Source organism: Lepidochelys olivacea, assembly GCF_965140295.1.
Source record: "Lepidochelys olivacea isolate rLepOli2 genome assembly, chromosome: 1".
Lineage (NCBI taxonomy): Eukaryota > Metazoa > Chordata > Testudines > Cheloniidae > Lepidochelys > Lepidochelys olivacea.
This window is the reverse complement of record NC_140411.1, coordinates 263,621,774-263,647,912: the sequence shown is the minus strand read 5'-3', so window position 1 is coordinate 263,647,912 and position 26,139 is coordinate 263,621,774. Positions and strand designations below refer to the sequence as shown.

Here is a 26,139-nt window from a genome sequence, read left to right as displayed (position 1 = left end):
ACCTCCTGCCCCAACCCTGAGCCCCCTCCCGCATTCTAGCTCCTGGCCAGACCCTGCACCCCAGCCCCCAGCCTACTCCTTCACCCCCAGCCCTGTGCTCAGTGCACTCCCACCCTCAGCTCAATGCAGAGAGAGAGGAAGAGAATGGGCTAGAACCAGGGAGAAGGTAGGTATCCACTCTATGTGGGCAGGGCCGGGATCCCAGACTGGCAGCGGGCTGAGCGGCGGCATAAGATCAGCATTTTAATTTAATTTTCAATGAAGCTTCTTAAACATTTTGAAAACCTTGTTTACTTTACATATGACAATAGTTTAGTTATATAATATATAGACTTATAGAGAGAGAGACCTTCTAAAAAATGTTAAAATGTATTACTGACATGCGAAACCTTAAATTAAAGTGAATAAATGAAGACTTGGCACACCACTTCTGAAAGGTTGCCGACCCCTGGTCTATACCTTTAAAAAGATCACTACCTAGAGTATAATTAAATGATGGATGTTAGAAGCATAGATCTATAACAAACAAATTTTGGCGGACAAATCTTACAAATTGTTCACATTGGCTTAGGTTTATGTTCATTGAAGAGTTTATACAAATAATTATGATAAATACAAAGGATTAAGTTGGAAGGAGGTTTCTAGTGTGTTGCTGTAAGGATTTGATAGACTAAACATCACCTCCATGAAATTCACTGATCGTACTCAAGTTTCTGGGATCTCTGCCACCCTCAGAAATACTAAACAGTAAGTACAAAGGAGATAAGAATATTTACCAGCTGGAAGAGGAGATACAGCAGAAAGCAGCAAGATGGCTGCTTAAGGGGCAACAGCTCCTCAAAAGGTGTTCTGGGAAAAAGGTCCTAGAAAAATGCAACCCTGGGGAGATTTGGTAAAATCAGAGCATTCACAGAGGAATCAGCACAAGCATTTATGTAACAGCCTATATGGCCCTACCTGGTAACCTGACCCCAAACCCATTGTAGACAAAGGAAAGACTCACATAGAATAAATGGCCATGCTGGGGTATTACCATTCCCCCAGAAAATAGAGTTGGGGAAAAATGGGAACATTTTAAGTGTAATTTAAACAATATTTGTGATGTGACAGCACATTTGTTTCTTGACAGCAGGGAAAGATCTCAGATGGTCATTCTCCAGCACTGCTCCTGCAGCCTGAAACTTCCAAAGCTGGTGTCTGTCTGTCTGTGGGGATAGTTATTTCCTGAATGTGCCTGGGACAGCAGCCCCCTCCCCCTCCTGAGCAGCCCTGTCCTGAGTAGCCATGTGTCTACTAGTGTCGCACAAGGGGCTTGCTCCTGCGATGGTAACATGTAACCATGTGAAGGTGAATAGCAGATCATGATGAAATCTTCAGCAAGCATCTTCTAGCCTAAGCCCAGGGCTTCCTTACCCCCATAACTCCCCCTGAGCCTGTTTGTTTCAGGAAAATGAATTTGAAAAAAGTGCTGCAGAAGCTCCCAGACCTGCTATTGGCTCTGCCAGATACACCTTGTTAGGATATAGATATTCAGGCCTGTCTATGAAGGCCTATACTCTAAGAATTTTGGTGTATCCTTATCACTTGGCTAGTTACAGAGGTATAAAAGAGAGAAACAAAATCACTGTCTGCCGGTGTAAGGGCCTTCTCTTACTGTGACAGTCTGAGGCCCTGTTCTGAGGCTAAGGCCTTTGGCTAGGCAGCAGAGGCAGCCATAAACTGGGAAGCGACCGGTCACATCCTCACATTCCAACCTAGTCACATGGAAATAAGGTGCTATTGGGCTGTTAGGAATACAGTCCTGTCCTGATAATGCCTGTCATCTCCAGAGAAAGGGAAGTGCCTAGAAAATGTAAAAGGAAACTTAGTTTGATAGCATTCTGTCTGGCAAGAACTCACTTATCAATAGCTGGGATGTGAAATCCTCACTTCTGTATTGTTTTGTCATTATAGTTCCCACTTTGCTATTGTTTGTCTGTATAATCTCTGTCTGGTTCTGTGATTGTTCCTGTCTGCTGTATAATTAATTTTGCTGGGTGTAAACTAATTAAGGTGGTGGGATATAATTGGTTAAATAATCATGTTACAATATGTTAGGACTGGTTAGTTAACCAATCATTTTACTGAAATTTAAGGTATAGCTAAGCAGAACTCAAGTTTTACTATATAGTCTGCAGTCAGTGAGGAAGTGGGGGGGAAATGGAAACAGGGAATGGGGGTGGGGAAATTGGAATCATGTTTTGCTAAGGGGTGGAACAGGAACAGGGACACAGGTAAGGCTCTGTGGTATCAGAGCTGGGAAGGGGGACACTAAGGAAGGAAACTGGAATCATGCTTGCTGGAAGTTCACCCCAATAAACATCGAATTGTTTGCACCTTTGGACTTCGGGTATTGTTGCTCTCTGTTCATGCAAGAAGGACCAGGGAAGTAAGTGGGTGAAGGAATAAGCCCCCTAACACACCTCTGCATTCCTATTGGCTGAGCAAGGAATAGCCAGTCCAGGGAGGGGAGCGGGGAGAAGAGTGAGCCACATTGCTCCTGGCTGGTGATGGGAGGGTGGGGGAGAGGAGTAAGTGACGCAAGCTGCTTGCGTCTCACTCCCGGCTGGGGGGGAGAGAAGTAAGCAGTGTTGCTCCCAGATAGGGTACGAAACGCGACGGGGGGCTGAAGCCCCTCCTCTGCCCTCCCTAAATGGCGCCCTTGGCATTAACCCTCCAAGTCCTGTGTCTATTGTATTTGCTTGCACAGAAAGCTGGCGTTCCTAGGGCTAGAGTACGTTGATGTATCTGAGCTATTTTATTACTTTTTTTATTACAGTGGGACGTGACTACGAACATCCCCTGGTGCCCTAGACATCAGTGTTATCCACTGGTTAAAACAGAAATTCTTTAGGTGTTCAGATACTACAGTGATAAGGGCAGTATACGGGCTTGTCTACACAGGGGTTTAGTTTGCATTGAATTGATGCACTGTATAAGCTGGCTAATAGTGTACCCATGGGACAGCTGTGTCCTTTTTCAGTTCGCATCATTGTGTACACATGGTGGGGGCTTGGTACTCATTAAGGATGTGGCATTTCAGGTGTGTATCCTGTGATGGGTTGGACCCCCTTTCCAGGGTGCCACCTGATGTACTGGGGTCCCACTGAGCCCGTCCGTTCAACCAGCGTTGGCTCCCTCACCCAGTCCTGCTGTGCCAGGCCCTCAAGCTTCCTCTAACGCGTGCACACAGGTAGGGACACACCAAGCTGCAAAGGCACACAGACACTGAGATCAACTCTGTGTGGGAAGACTCAGCTCGGGGATTGCCTAGCACTCAAGTACACACCTCCTTTGGAGTGCAAACCCAAAATTATATTGTCTTGCGCTGCCCAGAAAACTGTACAGTGTATGCTCATGAAATTCGCTCCCTCCCTCAATGTGGAGGAAGATTTGCACAGCTTTTCCCCCTCCCCGTTATGAATTGCACAAACTGAGTTTTAGAAAACAAAACAAGTTTATTAACTACGAAGGATAAATGTTAAGTGATTATAAGGGATAGCAAACAGATCAAAGCAGATTACTGAGTAAATAAAACAAAACACAAAAACTAAGCTTAATACACTAAAGTAACTGGTTAATAGTAGCAGATTCTCACCATAAGTGTTGTTTTAGGCAGATTGCAAAGTTTCTTGAAGGTAAACTGCACTGCTTGCAGCTTCGATCTCCAGGAATTCCTTTCACAGGCTAGATCTTTCTTGCCTGGACTCAGCCCCTGCCCCCCTCCCCCTTTGTTTGTTGAGGTGTTTTCAGAAGTCTTTCTTCTTGGGCGGGGAGAGAATAGAGAAAAACCAAGATTAACTCATTCCCCAGCCTTAAATACGATTTACATATGGTGGGAATCCTTTGTTTTGATTTCTCCCCACCTCCTCCCAGTGGAAAAATACCAGAAGTCCAAGATGGAATTCAGTACCAGGTGACATGATCACATGACCCTGCAGTGTCAAAGCAGCATCCCAGGAAGCTTCTCAGGAAGGAGGGAGATTAGCATCTTCAAAGTCCTATTGTTCTCCCTAATGACCCATTCCAGGCTGATTGGATTCTGTCTGGTAGGCAATCCCCAGATGCAAACACAGTTGTAATGGTTATATAGTCAATATTCCTAACTTCAGATACAGAAATGATACAGGCATACAAATAGGATCATCGTATCCAGTAAATCGTAACTTTTCCAATGATACCTCACGTGACCCATCTTGCATAAAACACATCTTAGTTATGCCATGTTCATATCATAACAATATTTCTGTGAAGAGTATGGGGAGTAGTGTTACATATCCCATGGTCCTCACTTGGTTGCTGAGCTGTGCACGTGCTGGGATTTTTCTTGCAGTGCATTGTGGGATACATAGTGGAAGTGAGTGGTATTCTGGGACTGGAGTTAAATTCCACAAATCCCATAAATCTGCTCCCTCCTTCCCATGCTTCCTCTCTTTCTGGGCAAGTTAGTGCCATTTTCGAATTGCTGTCGGCCAGCATGGATGCAACAGTATGTTGTGCTGCTCTACCACCAATACGCAGAGGTTGAGTGGACTTTATATGAGCTCTTGGCAGTGAGTGGCTTTGGTTTTGGATTTCAGCTAAAGCAGCAGCTGCGGGAGGAGGAGGAGGAAGAGGACGACATTGAGCTGTGCCTGGAGCAGCTTCACAAAGTGCTGCACTGTTTCTGGGCTTCAGAAACCAGCATTGATTAGTGGGAGAGAATCATTCTCAGACCTGGCATGACGAGCAGTGGCAAAAGTACAACTCCCAGTTACAAGGCATATGTTCCTCAGCCAGGAGCAGTAGCCTTACTGCCTTTATGGGCATGCAGTGTCTGTGCCTACGTCTGCCACGTGTGAACTGTGAATATTAATCAAACTTTTTTTTCCTATAACAACTATCTCAAACTTTTGAATTCCACACAACTATATAGTATCATTATTTGATTCTGCTGCATTATGGGAGGAAAAGGATGCGGCTGTGCTTGCACCATATGGCTACCATTTTGAGCATGTGAATGGGGTTAGGGCAAGGATGGCACTCACCAGGCTGGAGAGATGTGGGAAGGGAGAAGGAAATTGGCAGATGGATATGTGCCCCCTGTGGGATGGGTTTGTAGAGAGCTGATGGCCAAGGATTCAGTATGAGATAGAAGTCCATTGCCCAGCTAGTCCAGCAGCCATTTTGAAAATATTTTCAGGGGTGAAAACTAATGGCATTGGTGAGGGAAGGTGGGACTAGAGTTGCCAGGCATCTGGTTTTTGACTGGAATGCCCAGTCAAAAAGGCACCCTGTCGGCTCCGGTCAGCACTACTGACTACTGCACCCCTTGGCCCTACTCCAGAGCCCACACCCCTAGCCGAAGCCCTCACCCCCTCCTACACCCAAACCCCCTGCCCCAGCCCAGTGAAAATGAGCAAGGATGGGGGAGAGTGAGTGACAGAAGGGGGGGGGGGGGTGGAGTGAGCGTGGGCATGGCCTCTGTGAAGGGGCGTGGCAAGGGTTTCCATTTTCTGCAATCAGAAAGTTGGCATCCCTAAGTGGGGCCTGAAGAATGGAAACGCTTCTAGCTCACATCCACCAAAAATGGTAGCAGTGGAACCAGGCAGGTAAACAGAAAAGCTAGTCATCGATGTCCGCAAAACAGTGTGGTATAGCAGTTGGAGGACTACCAAAGTAATTCATAGCAACAACGTGTACATGAATAGACTGAACTAATGCAATTCACACCAAACTTAGTCCACTTTAAAAGAGGACACCAGAATTCACACCAAATAGAGAGTCGGTGTGCTTTATGGGGTTGCAATGTGTACACACAGGCATTTTTAATCCATACTAATGTGCATTAGCACAGAATAACACCTCCCACCCCCTATGTAGACAAGTCATAAGAACCTGAATAACACTGAGTGCCTTTAAAAGACTTAATCCCAGGCACACACTTCCAGGGGTGTCAGTGACCTCCATAAGTGACCACTCTCCCTTAGACCTATTAAGGAATGGATTTCATGGGCTGGGACACCTAAAATGTGCGGGTGGGGGGAGGAATGGGGAAAGAGATGCAAAATAATAAGAGCCCTTCTGCCTTGCTGCTCCCACAGCACCAATCAAAATAGAATGAGCCTCAAGCAAAGGGCAGCAGGAATGTGACATTTCAGTGTTTAACAAACTGAATAAGCAGTTGCTTTGTTTCTTCCTAAATTAGAAGTTGACTGACTCTCTCGCCCCAAAACATGGGAGTTTCCAACCCTCTCCTCTGCCAAAGCCCATGTGATAAATGAAAGGCGGGGGGGGGGGGGTCAGCCAGCCAGTTAGCTATAAAATCCCTCTTAGTAGCTGTTCATTACTTGCTTTACCTGTAAAGGGTTAAAAAGTCTCCCTGTGATGTATAGGTAAAAGGAAGGGAGTGGGCACCTGACCAAAAGAGCCAATGGGAAGGCTAGAACTTTTTAAAACTGGGGAAAAATCTTCCCGTTTGTCTGTGGTTGTTCTCAGGAGAGGCAGACAGAAAGTAACTATGCTTTAAGAAGCTTGGGGCCAGATATGAAAAATCATTGGTATCATACCTAGAAACTACTCATTTGAAACCCCAGATATGTAAGTAGATCAGGAAATATCTAGGAAGACGTGATTAGGTTTATCTCTTTTTTTATTTCTTTAGGGCTTGTGGACTCCTCTGTGCTAACCCCAAATGTTTTTGTTTTGCTTGTAACCTTTAAGCTGGACCTCAAGAAAGTTATTCTTGATGCTTAATCCTTATAAGTGGTTGTTTTTTTTTAAATCTTGCAATAGCCTGAGTTTCCAGATGTATTTTCTTTCTTTTTGTTTTTAATAAAATTTACCTTTTTTAAGAACGGGATTGGATTTTGTGTCCTAAGAGGTTTGTGCACATGTTGTTTAATTAGCTGGTGGCAACAGCTGATTTCCTTTGTTTTTCTTTCTCCGCTCTTCCCCGGAAGGGAGGGGAAAGGGCTTGAGGTACCCCACAAGTGCGCCTTCCTGGGTTCTCAAAGGGGTTTTGCACTTGGGTCCTGGCAGCACCTACCCATCCAAGGTCAGAGAAAAGCTGTAACCTTGGGAGTTTAATATAAGCCTGGAGTGGCCAATATTAATTTTTAGCATCCTTGCAGGCCCCCACCTTCTGCACTTGAAATGCCAGAGTGGGGAATCAGCCTTGACACCCCAACACTACTTTTGCTTTCCTTTCCCCTGACATTGTGTTTCTGAAGAGAAAGAGAGGAGGAAATGTTAATGTTTGCAGTTTACAGAATTTCCACTTCTGGGGAAATTCATAATTTGGGTTCAGATTAAGTGTAACTGATTAACCTTTTTATGGCTCGGAACTAAGACTCAGATGTTGGCTCCCTGCATTCAGTGATACCTTGGATGAATGCTGGGGGAAGGGGATGATGAAGCCACTTAAACAAGGTAGCAAATCCAGAAAAATGTCAATGCAGGGGCTTTGGCACCTTCCATACGTCTGTGCCCACTTCACTATTGCACTCTTCATCCTGCTTCCATTGGGGGACCTCTGGGAATTGTTGGGCCCCTGAGATCCCATGGTCCATAGGTAGTTTTGGAGGCCAATCCTGCACAAAGGCATAGCAACTGTGAGCGCCAATCTAAGGCCAGAGTGTCAGAAACAGGGCAGACACCCCAAACTGGTGGTATATTCTATAATCAGATTTCACCAATCCAGTAACAAACATGAACTCCTGGATCACTACATTAGTCTTACCATGGAGTCACAGCCAGTCCCCTTAGACTCTCTAGCCTATCTTGCCACAAAGATAAACCGGACTTTGTCATAATGGTCTCTATACTAAATATCACATCACATTAGGTTACTCCCAATCCCAAAGACCAGTTGCTTACCTCAGACCAGTTGCTACTCTAGATGTTACCAAAAACAATGCTGGCAGCCAATTCTCTAGTAAACTAACTAAAGATCTGTCAACTAAGAAAAAGAAATGAGAAGGTAAAGCAGGTAAAATACATTAATAAATGAGTCAAAGTTTGTAAGTCCAAAACGACAGCAGAGCTGTAGCAATCTGCTAGTTTTCCAAAAGTTCCTCAAGGTCACTACCGGGTTTACAATGGCTCTGGTGGCACCATGGCACCAGGCCCACACTTGGAAGGGGCCCACAAAGGGTTAATCGAGCCCTGGCCACACCCCAGCAATGTGAAGGGTCAGCAACTTCCCAGCGATGGCTAAAACACTCAGCAGGCCGGCTCAGGGTTACCCAGAAAATCAAAAAACCAAACAGTGTTAAACTCTAAACTCTATAAGTATCACTGCTGGCCAAGCCTGTAAGGTCCCAATTCAGCTCACACTGATGGCAGTGTGAAGATTTCCAGTGACTTAAATGGGAGTTGGATCAGGTCCTAAATCAGTTATCCCTCTCATGGGTCTATAACTGTTGGTGGCTGAGGTCAGGGCAGATTCTGAGCCCAGATAAGGATTTATTTTGGATTTAATGCTTCTCCAGCCTCCCGCAGCTGGATCATCGGAACTCTTGGCTGCCCATTTCTCTAGCATTACAACTAGATTCTGTCTAGTCCACTACTTAGCTAGCCCCTGTTGCTGTAGTATCTGAGCTTCTCCTGAGTATTTTAAACTAGAAATAGCAATAAAAAACTCTCTCTCGTCCTTTCCTGGCTGTAGGAGAAAAAGCTCGATCAGGCTGTAGGCTTTGTGTTTGTTGGCTTGCTTCTGTTGGTGGGTGTGACTGAGAAGGGGTGTTGTATATAGAGCTGAGCAAATTTTCACAGGAAACTTTTTTGGGGCAATAAACACCAAAAAATTTGGCAACAGCCAAACATTTGCAAATTAATGTCAGTTTTGCCACATTTTTCATTTTGAGTTTTTTATGTCCAGCTGAAAAATGCCAAATGGACTGTTTCAATATTTTTCTGACCAAAGAATTTTGATAGTTTAGTTGGAAACAACTTTGTTTCAAATGTTCATTTAATTTTATTTTTAAATGTAACAGCTCAAATCAAAATAAAACATTTCAATTTTGTGGAAACAAAACATTTCAATCGAGCCAAAATGAGACTTACCTTTTGTTGATTTATTTTTGAATTTTCAATTTGCTGAAAATGTTCAAGATTTACATTTTCATTTTGAACTGTAACGTTTTTTTTTAATTGTGAAATTTCCAACAAGCCAAAAAATCAATTTTTCACTCAGTTCTACTGTGAAGACTCCCATTTACTTCAATAGAAATTGGATTGTGTCCGAAATCAAGCTCCCACTACCAAGGCAGCAAATCTCTTGGCCTTCTACTCTGGTTTTGCAAAGAGATTGTCTGTCCACTGCTCTGGATATCATCAACACATTTAAACACCTCCCACATATTTAAAACTATAAATAGCAATAATAGTCTCTTTTTCAGGCTGCAGAAGAGCTGCATTAAATTGCTTATAGGTCAGGGGAGTGTGAGTGGGCGAAGGGGGACAGCGTACAAATAGACTATCATAAGAAAGCGAAGTCAAAGAAATTAGTTTTGCGTTCGGTGTGGAAAGTTTGGAAGAGACATTTGCTATTTTCATAGAAGCATGGAGCAAAGCACTTTGCCTAAGCCAGGCACAGCTCGGCCAGAGGTTTCACAGTGCAAGGAGTTGGATCGCAGAACAGGGGCTTCAGAAGAGACCACCAGGTATGCTGGGCAATGAGAACTCAGTGGGTAATCACAGCATGTGTAATACGAGCTCTGAGTTTCTGTTTAAAAATGGTTGTGAAACTCTCACGCAAAGTTCTTCCTGTTGTCAGTGTTTGCAGGCAGAGACAGCATCATTTATTTTTTTTTAAACTGAGCATTTGCAAATTTCAATCCAGGTTGAAGACCACAGATATTTTCAACCAAAAATGAAAAAATTCTGCACGTCCCCTATCCTCCCCCTGAATGAAATCTTAAAGTGCCTTGATTTTCCCCCAGTTAGAAAATTGCCATTTTTGTTGAAAGTAGTTTCACTGCAAAATGATTGTTCTGGCACATACTGCAAGGGGAGAACAGGGTTTGCTTTTTCACTGACCACTGCTGAACTTGACCTTTTCTGCTCATTTGGGTTCACCCACAGGCACCACACACACACACACATCCTGAATCATCCCATGGTCAGCTGCAAAAGCTTGGCCAGTATGTGTTTGTGCAGTAAGTCTTAACTATAGATGCAGTGGAGCTGCACAATTCAGCTCCAAAGCTGGACTTCCCCTAAAATTTGGGGTTATTTGAATCTGGAGTTTTGGGTCCGATCATTGTACAGATGGAGCAAGCTCAAGCTGCACAGTTTGGAACCTGTTTCAGTTTCAAAAGAGAGGTTTTCAACCGCAGTGACACCCAGTGAAGAACCAGAGAACTGCTCCTTCCGTTAATATTAGACAGCAGTTCATGAGCCAGCCTTAGAAGAGAATTATAGACTTGCAGTTACCAATGGTCCCTCATCCTTTATCTGACACTGGGGTTCAGTGGCAGGGGGTCAGATCCTTACTCAGTCATTAACTGAATTGCAGGAATATCTTGAACCTGCAAAACTGAGCTGGAAATCTCTCCAGAACAATATTGGCATTTCTGGTCCTTGGAAGAACCAGGAAACAGAGAAGCATCCATGAAACTGAAAAATATCTTTAGAATGCTACAACCTATTTCCATCTTTCTCTTTTTCTAACTGACGCTCTCTAAAATAAAGGTATCTTTAAAATATTGAAGACTGGGTTTAAGCAAAATAGCAAGCCAGATTTTTTTTCCAACCTCTGAAATGGTTTTAGATTCAGTTTAAGTTTTGTGTGGTGAGTTCTTATTTTATCTTGCCCAGTTCATCCTGCCCTAGTGATTTTTGCTAATCTGTCTATTTTAGGGTTTTATACGGTCTCCCATCCCTTCCACATAAAATCAGTAGTAATGGTGAAGTCTTGAGTGGATTTCACGGAGACCCTGGCACTTCACTCTTTTTGGGGTAAAACATCTGCTTGGGGTAGGGTTTTTTGTTTTGACATTTTTAGATTGTATTAGTTTCCTCTTTTTTCTGTGATGGTACGGGTTTACTGGATAGAAGTGTTGTTAGTGTTGTCACTCTTATGTTGGAAAGACTTCTAATGAGTTATCGGTCATCCTCAGTAGCTCTCTGCCTTCCAGAGGTGAAAGTGAGGCTCCACAGGATGAGCTCACAAATTTGGATGAAACGAAGATGGAACAACGGGTGAAATCTGTGGAAGACAAACTCAGGTAAGTTTGGTGATCTGAAATTATATTCCATTTTAGACGCCTACACCTGGGGCCAAACTAGTGTTCATGTTCCTAATGGATCCCTGAGGTTCACACTGTTCTTGTCATTTGTCCTCCTTGCCTTTTATTGAGACGCTGTTCCCTTCTTTGGCTAGAGAGATAATGTGTGGCCCTTCTTGTCTCCAGAGGCTCAGTGATCTGCCTTGGCACCATTGCTTGGCGCTGACTCCTAGAGAAAGAGGCAGAGAGAGGGTGGCTAAGATCATCACAGGTCTCCCACATGGCAGGTCAGAGCCATGGCCACCCAACTAGGCAGACATGTTTTTAGCCATATAAGTCTTGACTTTTTCAATTTTTTTGCTGACGGGCTAAGAATTTTGGGAGGGGCTTCAGCTTTTGCAGATGTTATTATTTTATGGATATTTTATTAACTCTAATCCCTTTGCATCATTATTTGCCTGACGGAAGGGAAATGAATGCTCGATTTGAAGGCGCAGAGAAACGACTAGAGGTTTTGCAAGAACGGCTCAGGTAAGTGGGGAGGGTCAGGCCTCAATGAGAGTGAAAAATATTGTGATTCTTTCTCAAGAATCTACCATATCAAAGAAGTCTTGTACGTTTCCATGTGGACTTTCTCCTTGCTTGTGGGTGTTGATACTAAAATATCAACATGCCTAGTGATTGGACCAGCTACATTTCTCTGACTTGGCATCGCTGTCCATGGTCAGGTCCTGAGGCTGCTACCAACTTCAGTTTGTCTTGCAATGCAAATCTGACAGTGTGATGTAACACCACGGCCTTATAATGCTGTGTGATTTCCATCTTGAAATCATGTCATGTCGTGAAACACTATCATGAATTTTAGCTCCATTCCAAATCATTTTCTGAATAGGTAATAACCCCTTGTGCATCAGCGGGACACAGGATAAAGCCACCCTTCCTGATATAGAAAGGGCAGGTGGTAAACTTATACTTGGCAGGACTGTGAGTGCAGCTGCCATGACATACTCTGCTCCTAGAGGAAAGGGAGAGTCCTGCATTACTTAGCAGTGACATCTTAACAGCTATTTAAGGGGTGGCTTTGACAAGCTCCTAAAGGAAGGGTGGCAGCTGGGATTCTAGTGAGGGTGGAAAGGAGTGAACTGTGGGGGAGAGAAGAGAGGCAGCACCCTAGAGATGCAATTCACAAGCATAAAATGCCAAAATGAATCCTCCAAAAAGATCAAGAATAGTGATGAGCAAATTTCAAACAGGTTGGTTCCAATTAACACACAAAAGTAAGGATTTTTTTTAGCCTTATCTGAGTCCCATATAACGGGGCTGGAAATTGGATAAGAACAGGCTTTAGTGTGAGATTTCCTGCAACTTCTGTGCCTGGTCAGGATGGCATTACAATGACAACAGCCTCTCTCCATGGCATTTTGGAGTTTCCAATCCCAGCTAGAAAAAGGAAATATAGAGGCAGCCAAGATAAGGGGAAGGGATAGCTCAGTGGTTTGAGCATTGGCATGCTAAACCCACGGTTGTGAGTTCAATCGTTGAGGGGGTCATTTAGGGATTTGGGGCAAAAATTGGGGATTGACCGTGCTTTGAGCGGGGGTTTGGACTAGATGACCTCCTGAGGTCCCTTCCAATCCTGATATTCTATGATAAGGGAAATAGCTAAGCAATCTTTTTCAAACCTGAAATGTTTTTCTTAGAATTTTGTCAAACTCAAGACTTGGTTGATGTAGGACAAAGGTTCAGGTTGTTAACAGAAAGTGATCCATGATACAGAGATTGGAGCTAGATCCAAATTTCCCCTCAGGGGCACCATCAATGGCAGATTAAGCTTTTGTGGGGCGCTGGCCAGAGCAAGTAGGGCCCCTCCACTTCTTCCTCCTACAGTCCCCCCACCCTCCTGCTGGGAAAATAGGGGCAGGAGCGCTGGGTGGGCAGAGCACGTCAGGGTGTGGGGGTGTCCCTTTTTCTGGGGCTCCCCAATTGGCTGGGGTCCCTGGGCACAGGCCCCCTTGCCTTAGTGGCTAATCTGCCAGTGGGCACCATTTAAGGGGAGCAGAGCGGGGGGGCTCTTGCCACACACACACACCCCTGCCCAAGTTTAATACAGGAGGTTTCTTGTTCCCTGGAGAAGCTCTTCACTGCAGCAGAGCATGTGTGTGGAATGTAGGTTCTTCAGAGGAGGGGGGCTGCTCCCAGCTTGTGCCCCTGGGGCAGGGAGTCAGTATTTTGTTTACAAACAGAGGCAGGGGATTAAGATAAGAAAGGGGAGGTGATTTAAATCAAGGATCTGGAAGTCATTAATGAGCCTGTAAAACAGGAATCCCTCTGCAGGGGGTGTTGAAGAGAGAATGCAGAAGAAACTCAGAAGAAAGACAGTGAAGCCCTCTGAGCCAAGGTTACATTCAGAAAAGAGGGAGATGTGAGGGATGTAGGTGAAAAGAAGGGGCCAAACCGCAGGGAAGGGATAGCAGTGTGGTATAGAGAAGTTCCCACTCTACCTGTGGTACTTATGTGGCCCCATCACCATAGTATCTGAGCACCTCACAATGTCTAACCTATTTCTCCTCACAGCCCTGGTGAGGTAGAGCAGTGCTGTTATCCCCATTGTACAGATGGGGGCACTGAGGCCTTGTCTACACTACAAAGTTTGGTCGGCAAAAGTTAAAACTGCTGTTGCATGTCCACACTAGCTCCTTGTATCGGCAGAGTGCATCCACACTAGTAGCTGTTGCATCAATACAGAGAGCAGTGCACTGTGGGTAGCTATCCCACTGTGCAACTGGCCTCAGGGTGCTTTGGGGAGGGTTTGCAATGCCTCATGGGACAGGTACAGTGTTTTTCTTAGAATTTTGTCAAACTCAAGACTTGGTTGATGTAGGACAAAAGTTCAAGTTGTTAACAGAAACTGATCCATGATACAACGATTGGGGCTAGATCCAAATTCCCCCTCAAATTCAGACCAAGTTGGATCCAGAGATTTTGTTCAACCAAGTGCAGTAGGCTAGTTGTAAAGGCCGGATCCGGATCTGGATCTGGATCTGAACTTCTCCAAAGTTCAGTTTTCTGGGTTTATTCCCATCTGCGTTTTTTTTTCTGGGTTTATTCCCATCGGCATTTTTTATTCAACATTGTTTGTCTCATCTGTAGTCAAGAAGCAGCAAGTGAGACTGATTGCTGTGAGTATTGTGTATTTTTGTTGCTATTCTGTGAATTGCCTCTTCACCTGGGGCCAGTGATCCTCCTCCCATCTGTCTAGTACATCTGTCACCTGTGAACTTGTTGGGACTCTACAAATACAACCTTGTGAACAAACTTCATGAAGGTGCATGAAGACATCAGCACACATGTCAGTGCTCAGGGAAAAGGGGATTTTTGGGAGCTAGGGACAAGCAACGTTGCTTGTCCATCAAAAGATGTTTATTACCCAAGGTTTTGACACACTGGACCTGAACCTGCTCTTATCAAAGTCAGTGGGAGTTTTGATATTGACTTCAGTGCGTGCTGGATCAGACCATAGTTTGTAATACACATTAACTTCCTCCTAAGTATAAATATCTGGGCTAGCAAATCCCTGCAGTATCTAAATGAATCCTATTAAGTGCCTTGGTGTATTCAACCTGTGAAACAAGAAATCATGTCATGACATTGTGTCACTGTATGACAACATTACATTCTGCCTCCACAGTGTAACAACACTGCATTTGGCAGTGGCAGCATCACAACATTGCAAGTCCATAAATACATCTGGGACAATAACTGTCCTGTGAGTTGGGCTTTCAGAATAGATGGGTGAGAAGCTGGGACTGTCTCATAACTTCTGGAATGGGTGGCTAACCCTCGTCTTCTCTTGTGCATCGTTGGTTGGTTGGTGATATTTATTTTGTCCATGAATCTGTTTCATGGAGCTTCCCAGAATGGTCAGGGCAGAAAAGTTTCATCAGAAGGAGGAAGAATGTGAAAAGCTGAAGAAAGAAAAAAGAGTCTTCGAGCAAATGTAGAGGATTTGTAAATATTTCCTCCAGAGCTTATCTTTCTACAAAGAGCCTGATCCTTTTCCCAACACTGTAAAGCAGAGGTGGGCAAACAATGGCCTGCGGGTCACATCCGGCCCACGGGACCCTTCTGCCCGGCCCCTGAGCTCCTGGCCTGGGAGGCTCGCTCCCGGCCCCTCTCCTGCTGTTCCCCCTCCCCCACAGCCTCAGCTCACTGCGCTGCCGGCGCAATGCTCTGGGCGGCAGGGCTGCGAGCTCCTGGGGCAGCGCAGCTGCAGAGCCCGGCCTGACCCGGTGCTCGGTGCTGCGCGGTGGCATGGCTGGCTCCAGCCAGGCGGCGCAGCTCTAGCTGCGCCAGTCACCGGTGCTCCAGGCAGCGCGGTAAGGGGGCACGGAGCAGGGGAGTTCGGGGGGGGGGGGTGGATAGGGGGCAGGGTGGTCAGAGGGGAGTTGAATGGGAGCAGGGTTCCCGGGGGGGCAGTCAGGAAGGAGAGGGGGTTGGATGGGTCGGTGGGGGTTCCGGGGGCAGTCAGGGGACAGGGAGAAGGGGGTCTGGATGGGGCAGGGGTCCCGGGGGGGTAGTCAGGACAGAGAGGGGGGTTGGATGGGGGGCCAGGGGGCAGTCAGGGGTAGGGGTCCCGGAGGCAGTCAGGGGACAGGAAGAAGGGGGGTTGGATAGGGCAGAGGTCCTGGGGGGGCTGTCAGGAATGAGAGAAGGGGTTGGATGAGACAGCAGGGTCAGTCAGGGGCGGGGTTTCCGGGGGCAGTCAGGGGACAGTGAGTGGGGGGGTGGGTATGGATGGGGCAGAGGTCCTGGGAGGGCTGACAGGGAACACGGGGGGATGGATGGGGCAGGAGTCCCGGGGGGGCATCAGGGGGTGAGAAGCAGGGAGGGGATAGGGGGCGGAAGCCGGGCCACGTCTGGCTGTTTGAGGAGGCACAGCCTCCCCTAACCAGCCCTCCGTACAATTTCTGAAACCCGATGTGGCCCTCAGGCCAAAAAGTTTGCCCGCCCCTGCTGTAACGCCTCTATGCCATCTTGGCAGCTGAAGTGTCCCCTCCCCAGATGCTCAGCCTCCATGGAGCCTGTGTGCTACTGGCTACAGTGAGATGGGCAACTATGGCAGCTCTGCGTCTGCCCCAATACCCAAGTGCAGATGAAAGAGGCAAGCTCTCGAGACAAAACCCAAGTGCTGTTTAGATCATGGTAGCTGCCACGTGCGGAATATCGCTGTGAGAGTGATATTTTTCCAAGCAGAATCTGGCACACCCGGATGCTCCCTGGTAAGGCAGATATCAGTTTAGGTTTGGGAAGTGCAGAGTAGAGGCTGTGTTTTGTGAATTGTATGGCAATTCATAAAGTATTTCCAGATTATTATTAGTTATCCCTTTATGAATATCCCTTTATTCTTGATGTTTCTCCTTTGTATCTAGCACTTTCATTTTAAAATGAACTTTTTAACCCGCCTTTTAGCCCTGGATTGGAGCCTGTCTTGGCCGATGCAATGGGAAGCCATAAGTTCTCTGAGAACCTGAATGACCCTTGTCAAGAATCAGATGTGCTGGAGATGTACCACAGGCTCAGGACACATGAATGGGAGAAAGCCAAATGTGCTGCAAATGGCTCTGCCTTCCCAATGACGTATGAAAAAGGTAGCACCATAATTAAGGTTTGTTTCTGTTCATATCCTAGAACTCAAATGTATAAAGTCTTGGAAAAAATAATAGCACTGTAGGAGCCAGTCTAATGACTGGCATTTAGGACTTGCACGCTCAAGCAGGAAACTAGATGTGACCTAAGCACCTCTTGATGCCAACTGGCCGAGGACATAGAGGTACGGGGATCCGCTGGTTTCATCAAAAGAATGTCAGGTGTGGTCTCTAATGAAAGCCTGTGTCACACATGACATCATAATCATTGTAAAAGGAATGTATGGAGAATACGTGAGGAGTTAAGTGTATCTGCTGAAAATTCGGCTCTGTGGGACTGGTAGTTGAAGGCAGGTCACTGAAATGTAGTGCATCATGAGACAAACTGTCCAGACAGGAGGAGGGCGATACTTACCTCTTTGGTGGGCCGTTATGTGTCTTACAATAGAATTCTATTCCCATACTGAGTCAAATGCTCATTAAGAGTTTGCGGAGACTTCAGAAGGAATTTAACTGAAAGAGATAAACAGGCAAGGGAGCCCTCTTTTCAGGTGAAGATCACAGGTCTGTCCTGGTATACCTGGGGGGTGCAGGGAGATGCTCTGGCATCCTTCAGTCTGTGAAGACAAGTTTCCAGCTGGCTTGATTTTATGAAAGGGGGATCTCAGCCATCTTGGTTGAAAATGCTGGGGAAAAGCCTGGGAGTAAACTCTCCTGTAAGAGACAGGGGAATACCTTGTGAGTTTAGCTTAGGCTGTAACAAGCATGTTATGGTTTATATGTAACCAGTATTGTTACTTACTATCATTTGAATCTCTGCATTTTGATAAAAAAAAAGCCTTATTCTTGTTTCACTATCCATGTATCTAAGTGCTGTATGTTAAGTGGAGTGGTGATCCTGAGTTGACTCTAGTAAGCTGGTGTGTCCTGGGTGCAGAAAATCTGAGAGTTCTAAGAGTGTTCAATGAATTAGAGGCTGGATGCTCCAGGGGGACACACAGAGGACTCAGGAGTTGTTGGGTTTCTCTTGCTAACCTGTACAGAGAAGTGAGGCCTGCAGAGGCCTGGAAAGCAGGGCTTGTGTTGCCAGAGTCTGGGGGAGTCGGGGAGCTGATGCACAGCAGGTAGAAACAAGACGTCCTCATGCTAAGGGCCAGTGGTAGCGAGATGCCTCACAACCCTGCATGCCCCTGGGAAGTGTCCCACTCGTGTCAGCTACTAAGTTGTTACCTCTTATTTTCCAACCCAGCAGGGCCTATGGAATGCCATGGAGACCAACCTAATGGTGCTGCACAGTCCTGGCATTCAGACAAGCAGGTTCAATTTCTCGTTGCCATTTCTCAATCCAACTAGGCATCAGCTGAGAGTGTTGCAGCATCTTGTCTGGTTTCCTTGTGATTCTTTGTGCCGAGCCACATAGGAGATCTAATTTTGATTTTTAATTATTGCTTCAAGGCTGGGTGTATTGGGAAAAAAATTATCACTGTGCAATTAAGAGGACAGCACAGGTGCACAGAAATGGAGTGACTGCTGTCCGAAATGTCTGCACCCATTGTGCAGTGGGAGGTGCCCACACTGGCACTCACTTAATTGATTAACTTTTAGCTATTAGTGAGATAACTTCAATCCCTGACAGCTGCCTGAAGCATTTTTGCACATGGATTCAAGTTGCATTTTTACTGATTAAGGGATGTTGCAGTCGAATGACCTCTCTACTGCAGATGAGGCTTAAGTCTCATATGTACTGCACCATGACTCTTGAGCCTCATCAGAATTTACAGTGCTCTGTTGTTACCTTTGCACTGCAGACTGTGTTTTCCAAATGTGAAGAAGAGCTGTCACAAAGACTGGAGCGAATTTTTGAACTCCTTGAGATTCCAGTTTCAAAGAAAACTACAAGCTTCTTTGACAGCCGACAGGTATTTAACATTATAGGGCAGTAGGACTTGGGTAGCAGCGGGAAGCTGGGTAACCTGTTTAGATCTGCCACCTCTCTACCGCCTTATTCACAAGAGGGAAATATATCAAGTGTCCCACAGTTGCTCAACCTGGTTCAGTGCCACCAGTGTGAGAGATGCTGGAAGCCCTAACGTAGACAGGCAGCTACAATGGAAATAACCTGAGCTAAATTGTGAGATGTGCAGGACAGGCAGAGCAGAGGGGAGAATTGTGATTCCTTTATGTTTGTAATTGGTGTGATAGAAGAATGGCTGAGTCATATGTAGTGTGGTAGGTCACATGACTGAGAGACACTAATCCTGTCATTGACTGGCTGGAATGCACTTACAAGAGTTAGAAATGTCCTTTCAACCCCATGTCCCAGTCTGGACATTTGCCCAAACCCTTGGTGCTGGAAGTTTCCAAATCACAGTTGGGCCAATAACCAGGAAGTGGATTATTCCCATTTCATATCGGCTAACTCAGGCTGTTTTGTTCTTTGTTTGGTTTGTAGTTGCCTCCTGGGCTGGCAAGAGAGATAAAGAATCACCTTAAAAATCTCTATTTTAACTATGGAGAAGACTATTACCAAGACAAGATTGGGGTGAGTAAATGCCAAGCCTGGGAAGGGGGTTCCATTTCCAAACATGTCTGTGAAACTCACAGTATTAAAAGACACACCACTGAGTTCTGTGTTGTATTGTCCACTTCTACCATGGGGGTGGGATTCACCAAACCCCAAGAATTTTCCTGTCCAGCCCCCCCCTTTCCACCCCCCCCCAAAGGGCAGGTCTACACGTAAAACACTGCAGCGGTGCAACTGTAGCGCTTCAGTGAAGATGCTACTACACCTACAGAAGAAATCCCTCTATGAGAGGAAGTAGCTATGTTGACAGGAGAAGCCCTTCTGTCGACCTAGCACTGACTACACGGGGGGCTAGGTTGGTATAAATGCATTTCTCGGGGAGTGGATTTTTCACACCCCCTCAGGGATGTAGTTAAAATGCCGAAGTACGTTTGTAGTGTAGCTGCATATCATGGTAACGCCTCTGGCTGAAGAGCTCTAGATGCTCCTCCCTTCACACCCTGTTGATGCCACACCTTCCATCAGCCAGGAGGGGCTGATAGAGAATGTGCGTCTGGCTTCTGTGCTTTTCCATGAGAGCTGGGCATACATTACGTTGTGCTATGTGGAACTGGGACAACAGTATGTGGGTGAAACCCTGATTTCAATACCTATATTTCAGTTCTATAAAACCAGATTCTGTCCGGTTTCTTGTGGTAAATGTCTATCAGGGCTGAAATGGAGCTGTGTGGTCAGCCTTTGCAATTTGGACATTTCAAAAATCTCTGGTTTCTCTGGTCTCCAGAAAGGCTTTGTTTGGATATGTGGGAGAAAAGACAGCCCATGAATTTTGTCAGGCCTCTGGCAGGCTGAGTCCCATAACCTAGAACTTCTCCTGATGGGGAGATCAGACTAAATAAAACCCTGGATGTGTCTCTCTCACTACTATCAGTTCTGGCTTATGAATTCCATTACTGGTGTTAGTTACTTCATATTTATAAGCTGCAAACTGAGTCAAAGGGTGGTGGTAGAATCTGCTTAACAATTAGCATAAGAACATTGCAAAACCCCTACGATACTCACTGTTCTCACTTTATTTTCAGCCTTCACTTTCTCCTGATCTACAGACATTTCAGCCACTTGTACATTTCACAGCAGAGTGCTACAAAATTTACTGTTTGTTGCTTCTTCAGAACCCGCCCATTAAAGCTGTGTGGCCCACAGAGGAAAGAATCCCAATCTCTTGCATACAGCATGTGGACAATAAAAACGTGGAGGATAGGATGCCATTAAACTTTCTGTGGCCCGTACTGGCATGTGGGAGACTAGTGTACAAGAAAGCTGTAATCTATGATTAAATGGAATGGTGTTTGGAATTCAATTATACCTCTGTGTTCTAAAACAATAAAAAAAAAATAGTGAAACAGCAGCCTTGCAGTTTGTCTTTTTTAGTCAGGAAATGCTCAGGTTTTAGCTCTTGTAGCATATGATCTGGAAGGGGATGACACACAGAGACCACTGGTACCTGCTGGCAAAGGGTTCACTGCCTTATAGCAGCAATCCTAACAGGCTTGACAAGCTCACTATACTTTGCACATAGCTTTCATAGTAATTATCCATAAAGAATGCCATGAGAGGTCTCAAATTAAAACCAGGGTTGCACTGGTCATTAATAGGGTTGTGAAATGTATGTACAGATATTATGTGAGGAGTTATGTGCCTGTACTGGAAATATGTTTAGATTCGGTATCAAGGTATGAGTCACCAACCAAAGAGGAAGGCAGGTTTTCTTTCAGACAGGAGATAATGTGTCTTTCTCTGCCAAAATGTAAATTAAGATTGTAATCTAGCACAGTGGAATCCCCATCTACAAAGGAAGTCAACAGAGACATGTGAAGTCAATAGAGAAGAACACACTGGAAAAAAACAAGTGATACCGCCCCTGACTAGAGACAATGAACTTTGGGAGATACAGGGAAAAGACAAAAACACACCCTTTTATCCTGCACCTAGGAAGTAAATCAACAGTAGTTTACATTTGTGAAAACAGGATCTCAACCAAACTTCGCTGAAAAGCTGCAGAAAAGGCTTTGGGTAAAATAAACTTCTTTAGAAACGGGTTTGGCTTGTGAACTTAAGTTTAGTCTCTAGAAAGCATGTATTAATTTTCTTGTATATGTAACCATTCTGTTTCCATTAGCCTTACTCACTAATCATTTGAATCTTTGAATCTCTTCTGTTCTTTGTTAATAGTTAATAGTTTAAGAGCTTAGTCTTGTTTTTACTATAAATATATCTAAGTGCTGTGGTGTTAAGCAAAGCAGTAATCCTCAGATAAATCATTCAAGTTAGTATGTGCACTGTCCTTTTGAGGACAGCAGGCCTGGTATTTCTGTGAGTGTTCAGTGGATAAAGTGCTGGACACTACAGGGGAATGCCTCAAAGGGGCTTGGGCATTTGGGTACACCTATTGCTAACCTGCAAGATTTGGGTGGTTAAAAGGCTACTGGTATTAAGGAGCTGACACCCAGCTAAGCACAAGCAAGTTTCCCTCTCACTGGAGGTGGGGGATGGGGGAATAACATGGTGACTCACAGTCCTAGGCTTTTGCAACAGATCAGCCCCTTCAGTTATACAAATGCTACACACAGTAGAAGGCCCGGTTCTTTTATTTTGTAGCATCATCTGCGTAGGAGACATTTGATTGCTTGTTCCTGGTTAAGACCACTGGGACTAAAATGTTGCATTCCTGCCCTTCCATCAATAACTATGAATGAATGGCCCTGATCCAGCAACCCTTTCTCAGGCAAAACTTGTATTGACTTCAATAGGAGTTTTGCCCAGCTATGTACAGCAGGACTGGGCCCCAGATCATTTAAACACTGGACTTACAATGGATGGTAATGATAAAGGGCCTGAAAAAATCATGTATCTGCTCCAATCAGACAATTAGGGCAACAAAAATGATTAGGAGTCTAGAACACATGACTTATGAGGAGAGGCTGAGGGAGCTGGGATTGTTTAGTCTGCGGAAGAGAAGAATGAGGGGGGATTTGATAGCTGCTTTCAACTACCTGAAAGGGGGTTCCAAAGAGGATGGCTCTAGACTGTTCTCAATGGTAGCAGATGACAGAACAAGGAGTAATGGTCTCAAGTTGCAGTGGGGGAGGTTTAGATTGGATATTAGGAAAAACTTTTTCACTATGAGGGTGGTGAAATGCTGGAATGCGTTACCTAGGGAGGTGGTAGAATCTCCTTCCTTAGAGGTTTTTAAGGTCAGGCTTGACAAAGCCCTGGCTGGGATGATTTAACTGGGAATTGGTCCTGCTTCGAGCAGGGGGTTGGACTAGATGACCTTCTGGGGTCCCTTCCAACCCTGATATTCTATGATTCTATGATTAAGTCAGAGAGTCCTCTTCCCCCCAGAAATGCTCTCCCTCCTGTGCAGGTTTCTCAGCATGTGCTCATAAGCTTGGAGATCTGGCTTGGGAAGACAGTTTATGAAATCCAATGCGAGGAACTAAATGAAAGTGACCAATCTCACTTGTTTGTCTTGTTACTGAAGGGCTGGTAAACGATCGGATTCCCTTTTAATATTCCTCAGCGGGTGCTTGGCTTCTCTGCATGCTCTCTGGGGGAAATTCTTCAACATCCACTTCCAGGAACTGAAATATGCCATCCAGCTCCTTGTCAAAATGCTTTCTAGTAGACATGCTGCTTACAGAAGATACAATCCAGATCTGAAAGAGAATTGAAACATTGGGATGGGAAAGGCCCGAGATTTAAATCTGGATGGGGATAGGCATGGACAAACTGACCTGCAAACCGCCATAACAAACACCATATCTACTGCAATGCCTAGAAGGTTGTGAGAACGCATGGCTATTATGGTTTGGTTTCTCATTTCTGTTCGCCCTGTCACACCTTTCTACTCCTGGAATGCAAAACATGGACACAGTATTATCCACTCAAATTGACCTATTAATTTCTGCATCTAACTTTGGACTCGCCAAGATTCCCATCTTCAAACAAATTATCTAGCATCTCATCTTAGAATTATAAGACAGGACAAGAGTACAATTTCCAAGCCAACACAATGTACTATTTATTATGGTGTAACATGCCTTGGTTAATAAAACATAAAATGAAAATAAAGAGGCTGAAGGTTAATCCAAGTTACATTGTTCTTTTCTATTCGATCAGTCAATATAATAACACAGTGACTATTTGTATTTATAAAGCACCTCTCCCCCAAAGTACTACACATTTTAGTATCATTTAAAAATAGTCAGGGAGGAGCTAAAACAAATCTCAAGGAGGAGTGACTTCCAGAAGATCACCCAAGTGAGAATAAAAATGCCCACCACCTGGTCTGTAGTGGAGGGATCCCTGAAAAGCTGGTGACTTCAGAATATAAATATAACCCAGAGAAAAAGGCTCCAGAATGAGATCTTGAATCTGGCCAGGGTCTGTACCATTAAGAACCCAGATCCCCAGCTGTTGTCAATTGTTGCAGCTCCACTGATGTAATGGAGCAACAATGATTTACACCAGCTGGGAAGCTGACCTAAAATCTTTTAAAAAACTATCTGGGCCAAATTAAACTCCAGCTCCTGCTTTGCAGCGAGTCAGTGTAAAGAGTGCAGGGTGTGCCTAACATGATCATAGCTGCCAACAGCCTTGACCAACAGAAAGTGAAATGGGTAATACCTCAGAAAGACAAGAGGTCCATAAGCCAGTTCAGTCCCCAACATAAGCTAGAGCAGCTCCAAAGTCTGGTCTAACTTATGTCCTGGCAGCAGCTGTCCCCGAGGAACCATTCAGACGCTCAACATAACATAAGAATTAGGGCTGTTAAGCTATTAAAAAACTTAATTGTGATTAATTGCACTGTTAAATAATAGAATACCATTTATTTAAATATTTTTGGATTTTTTTACATTTTCAGATATATTGATTTCAATTACAACACAGAATACTAAGTATACAGTGCTCACTTTATATTTATTTTTGATTACAAGTATTTGCACCGTAAACAAAATAAATGCTATTTTTCAATTCACCTCATACAAGTACTGTAGTGCAATCTTTTTATCAAAAAAGTTAAACTTGCAAATGTAGAAAAAAACTGCATTCAAAAATAAAACAATGTAAAATTTTAGAGCCTACAAGTCAGTCCTACTTCTTGTTCAGTCAGTCACTCAGACAAATAAGTTTGTTTACATTTGCAGGAGATAATGCTGTCTGCTTCTTGTTTACAATGTCACCTGAAAGTGCGAACAGGCGGTCACATGGCACTGTTGTAGCCGGCAAGATATTTACTTGCCAGTTGTGCTAAAGATTCACATGTCCCTTCATGCTTCAACCACCATTCCAGAGGACATGCCTCCATGCTGATGACGGGTTCTGCTCCATAACAATCCAAAGCAATGCAGACTGACGCATGTTCATTTTCATTATCTAAGTCAGATGCCACTAGCAGAAGGTTGATTTTCCTTTTTGGTGGTTCGGGTTCTGTAGTTTCTGCATTGGCGTGTTGCTCTTTTAAGACTTCTGAAAGCATGCTCCACACCTCATCCCTCTCAGATTTTGGAAGGCACTTCAGATTCTTAAACCTTGTGTTGAGTGATGTAGCTATCTTTAGAAATCTCACATTGGTACCTTTTTTGCATTTTGTCAAATCTGCAGGGAAAGTGTTCTTAAAATGAACAACATGTGCTGGGTCATCATCCGATACTGCTATAACATGAAATATATGGCAGAATGTGGGTAAAACAGAGCAGGGGACATACAATTCTCCCCCAGGGAGTTCAGTCACAAATTTAATTAACACACTGTTTTTTTAATGAGTGTCATCATCATGAAAGCATGTCCTCTGGAATGCTTGAAGGAGCATACGAATGTTTAGTATATCTGGCACATAAATACCTTGCAATGCCAGCTACAAACGTGCCATTGAAATGCCTGTTCTCACTTTCTGGTGACATTGTAAATAAGAAGCAGGCAGCATTATCTCCTATAAATGTAAACAAACTTGTTTGTCTTAGCGATTGGCTGAACAAGAAGTAGGACTGAGTGGACTTGCAGGCTCTGAAGTTTTACATTGTTTTGTTTTTGAGTGCAGTTATGTAATCAAAATAATCTATATTTGTAAGTTGCACTTTCACAATAAAGAGATTGCACTATAATACTTGAATGAGGTGAACTGAAAAATACTATTTCTTTATCATTTTTACAGTGCAAATATTTGTAATGAAAAATATACACTTTGATTTCAATTACAAGACAGAATACAACATATATGAAAATGTAGAAAAACATCCAAAATATTTAATACATTTTCAATTGGTATTCTATTAAGTGCGATTAATCGCGATTAATTTTTTTAATTGTGATTAATTTTGTTGAGTTAATTGCGTGAGTTAACTACGATTAATCAACAGCCCTAATAAGAATATAAGAACATCTATACTGGGTCAGACCAAAGGTTCATGTAGCCCAGTAGCCTGTCTTCCGACAGTGGCCAATGCCAGGTGCCCCAGAGGGAATGAACAGAACAGGTAATCATCAAGGGATCCATCCCCCATCACCCATTCCCAGCTTCTGGCAAACAGAGGCTAGGGACACCACCTCTGCCCATCCTGGCTAATAGCCATTGATGGATCTATCCTCCATGAACTTACTAGTTCTTTTTTGAACCCTGTTATATTCTTGGCCTTTACAACATCCTCTGGCAAAGAGT

The 26,139-nt window shown here is 44.4% G+C and overlaps 1 protein-coding gene across 1 annotated transcript; it reads left to right on the top strand.

Annotated features, from left to right (window-relative positions):
* Positions 1–9,524: 9,524 nt before the first annotated feature.
* LOC311523242 (uncharacterized protein) lies at positions 9,525–20,755 on the top strand (the record flags this gene model as incomplete). The annotated part of the gene is made up of 7 exons (XM_084633014.1): positions 9,525–9,683; positions 11,160–11,249; positions 11,718–11,780; positions 16,719–16,914; positions 18,703–18,813; positions 19,347–19,436; positions 20,501–20,755. The coding sequence occupies exons 1-7, from the start codon at positions 9,583–9,585 to the stop codon at positions 20,753–20,755; spliced, it is 906 nt and encodes a 301-aa protein (XP_084489140.1). The 5' UTR covers positions 9,525–9,582.
* Positions 20,756–26,139: the final 5,384 nt, after the last annotated feature.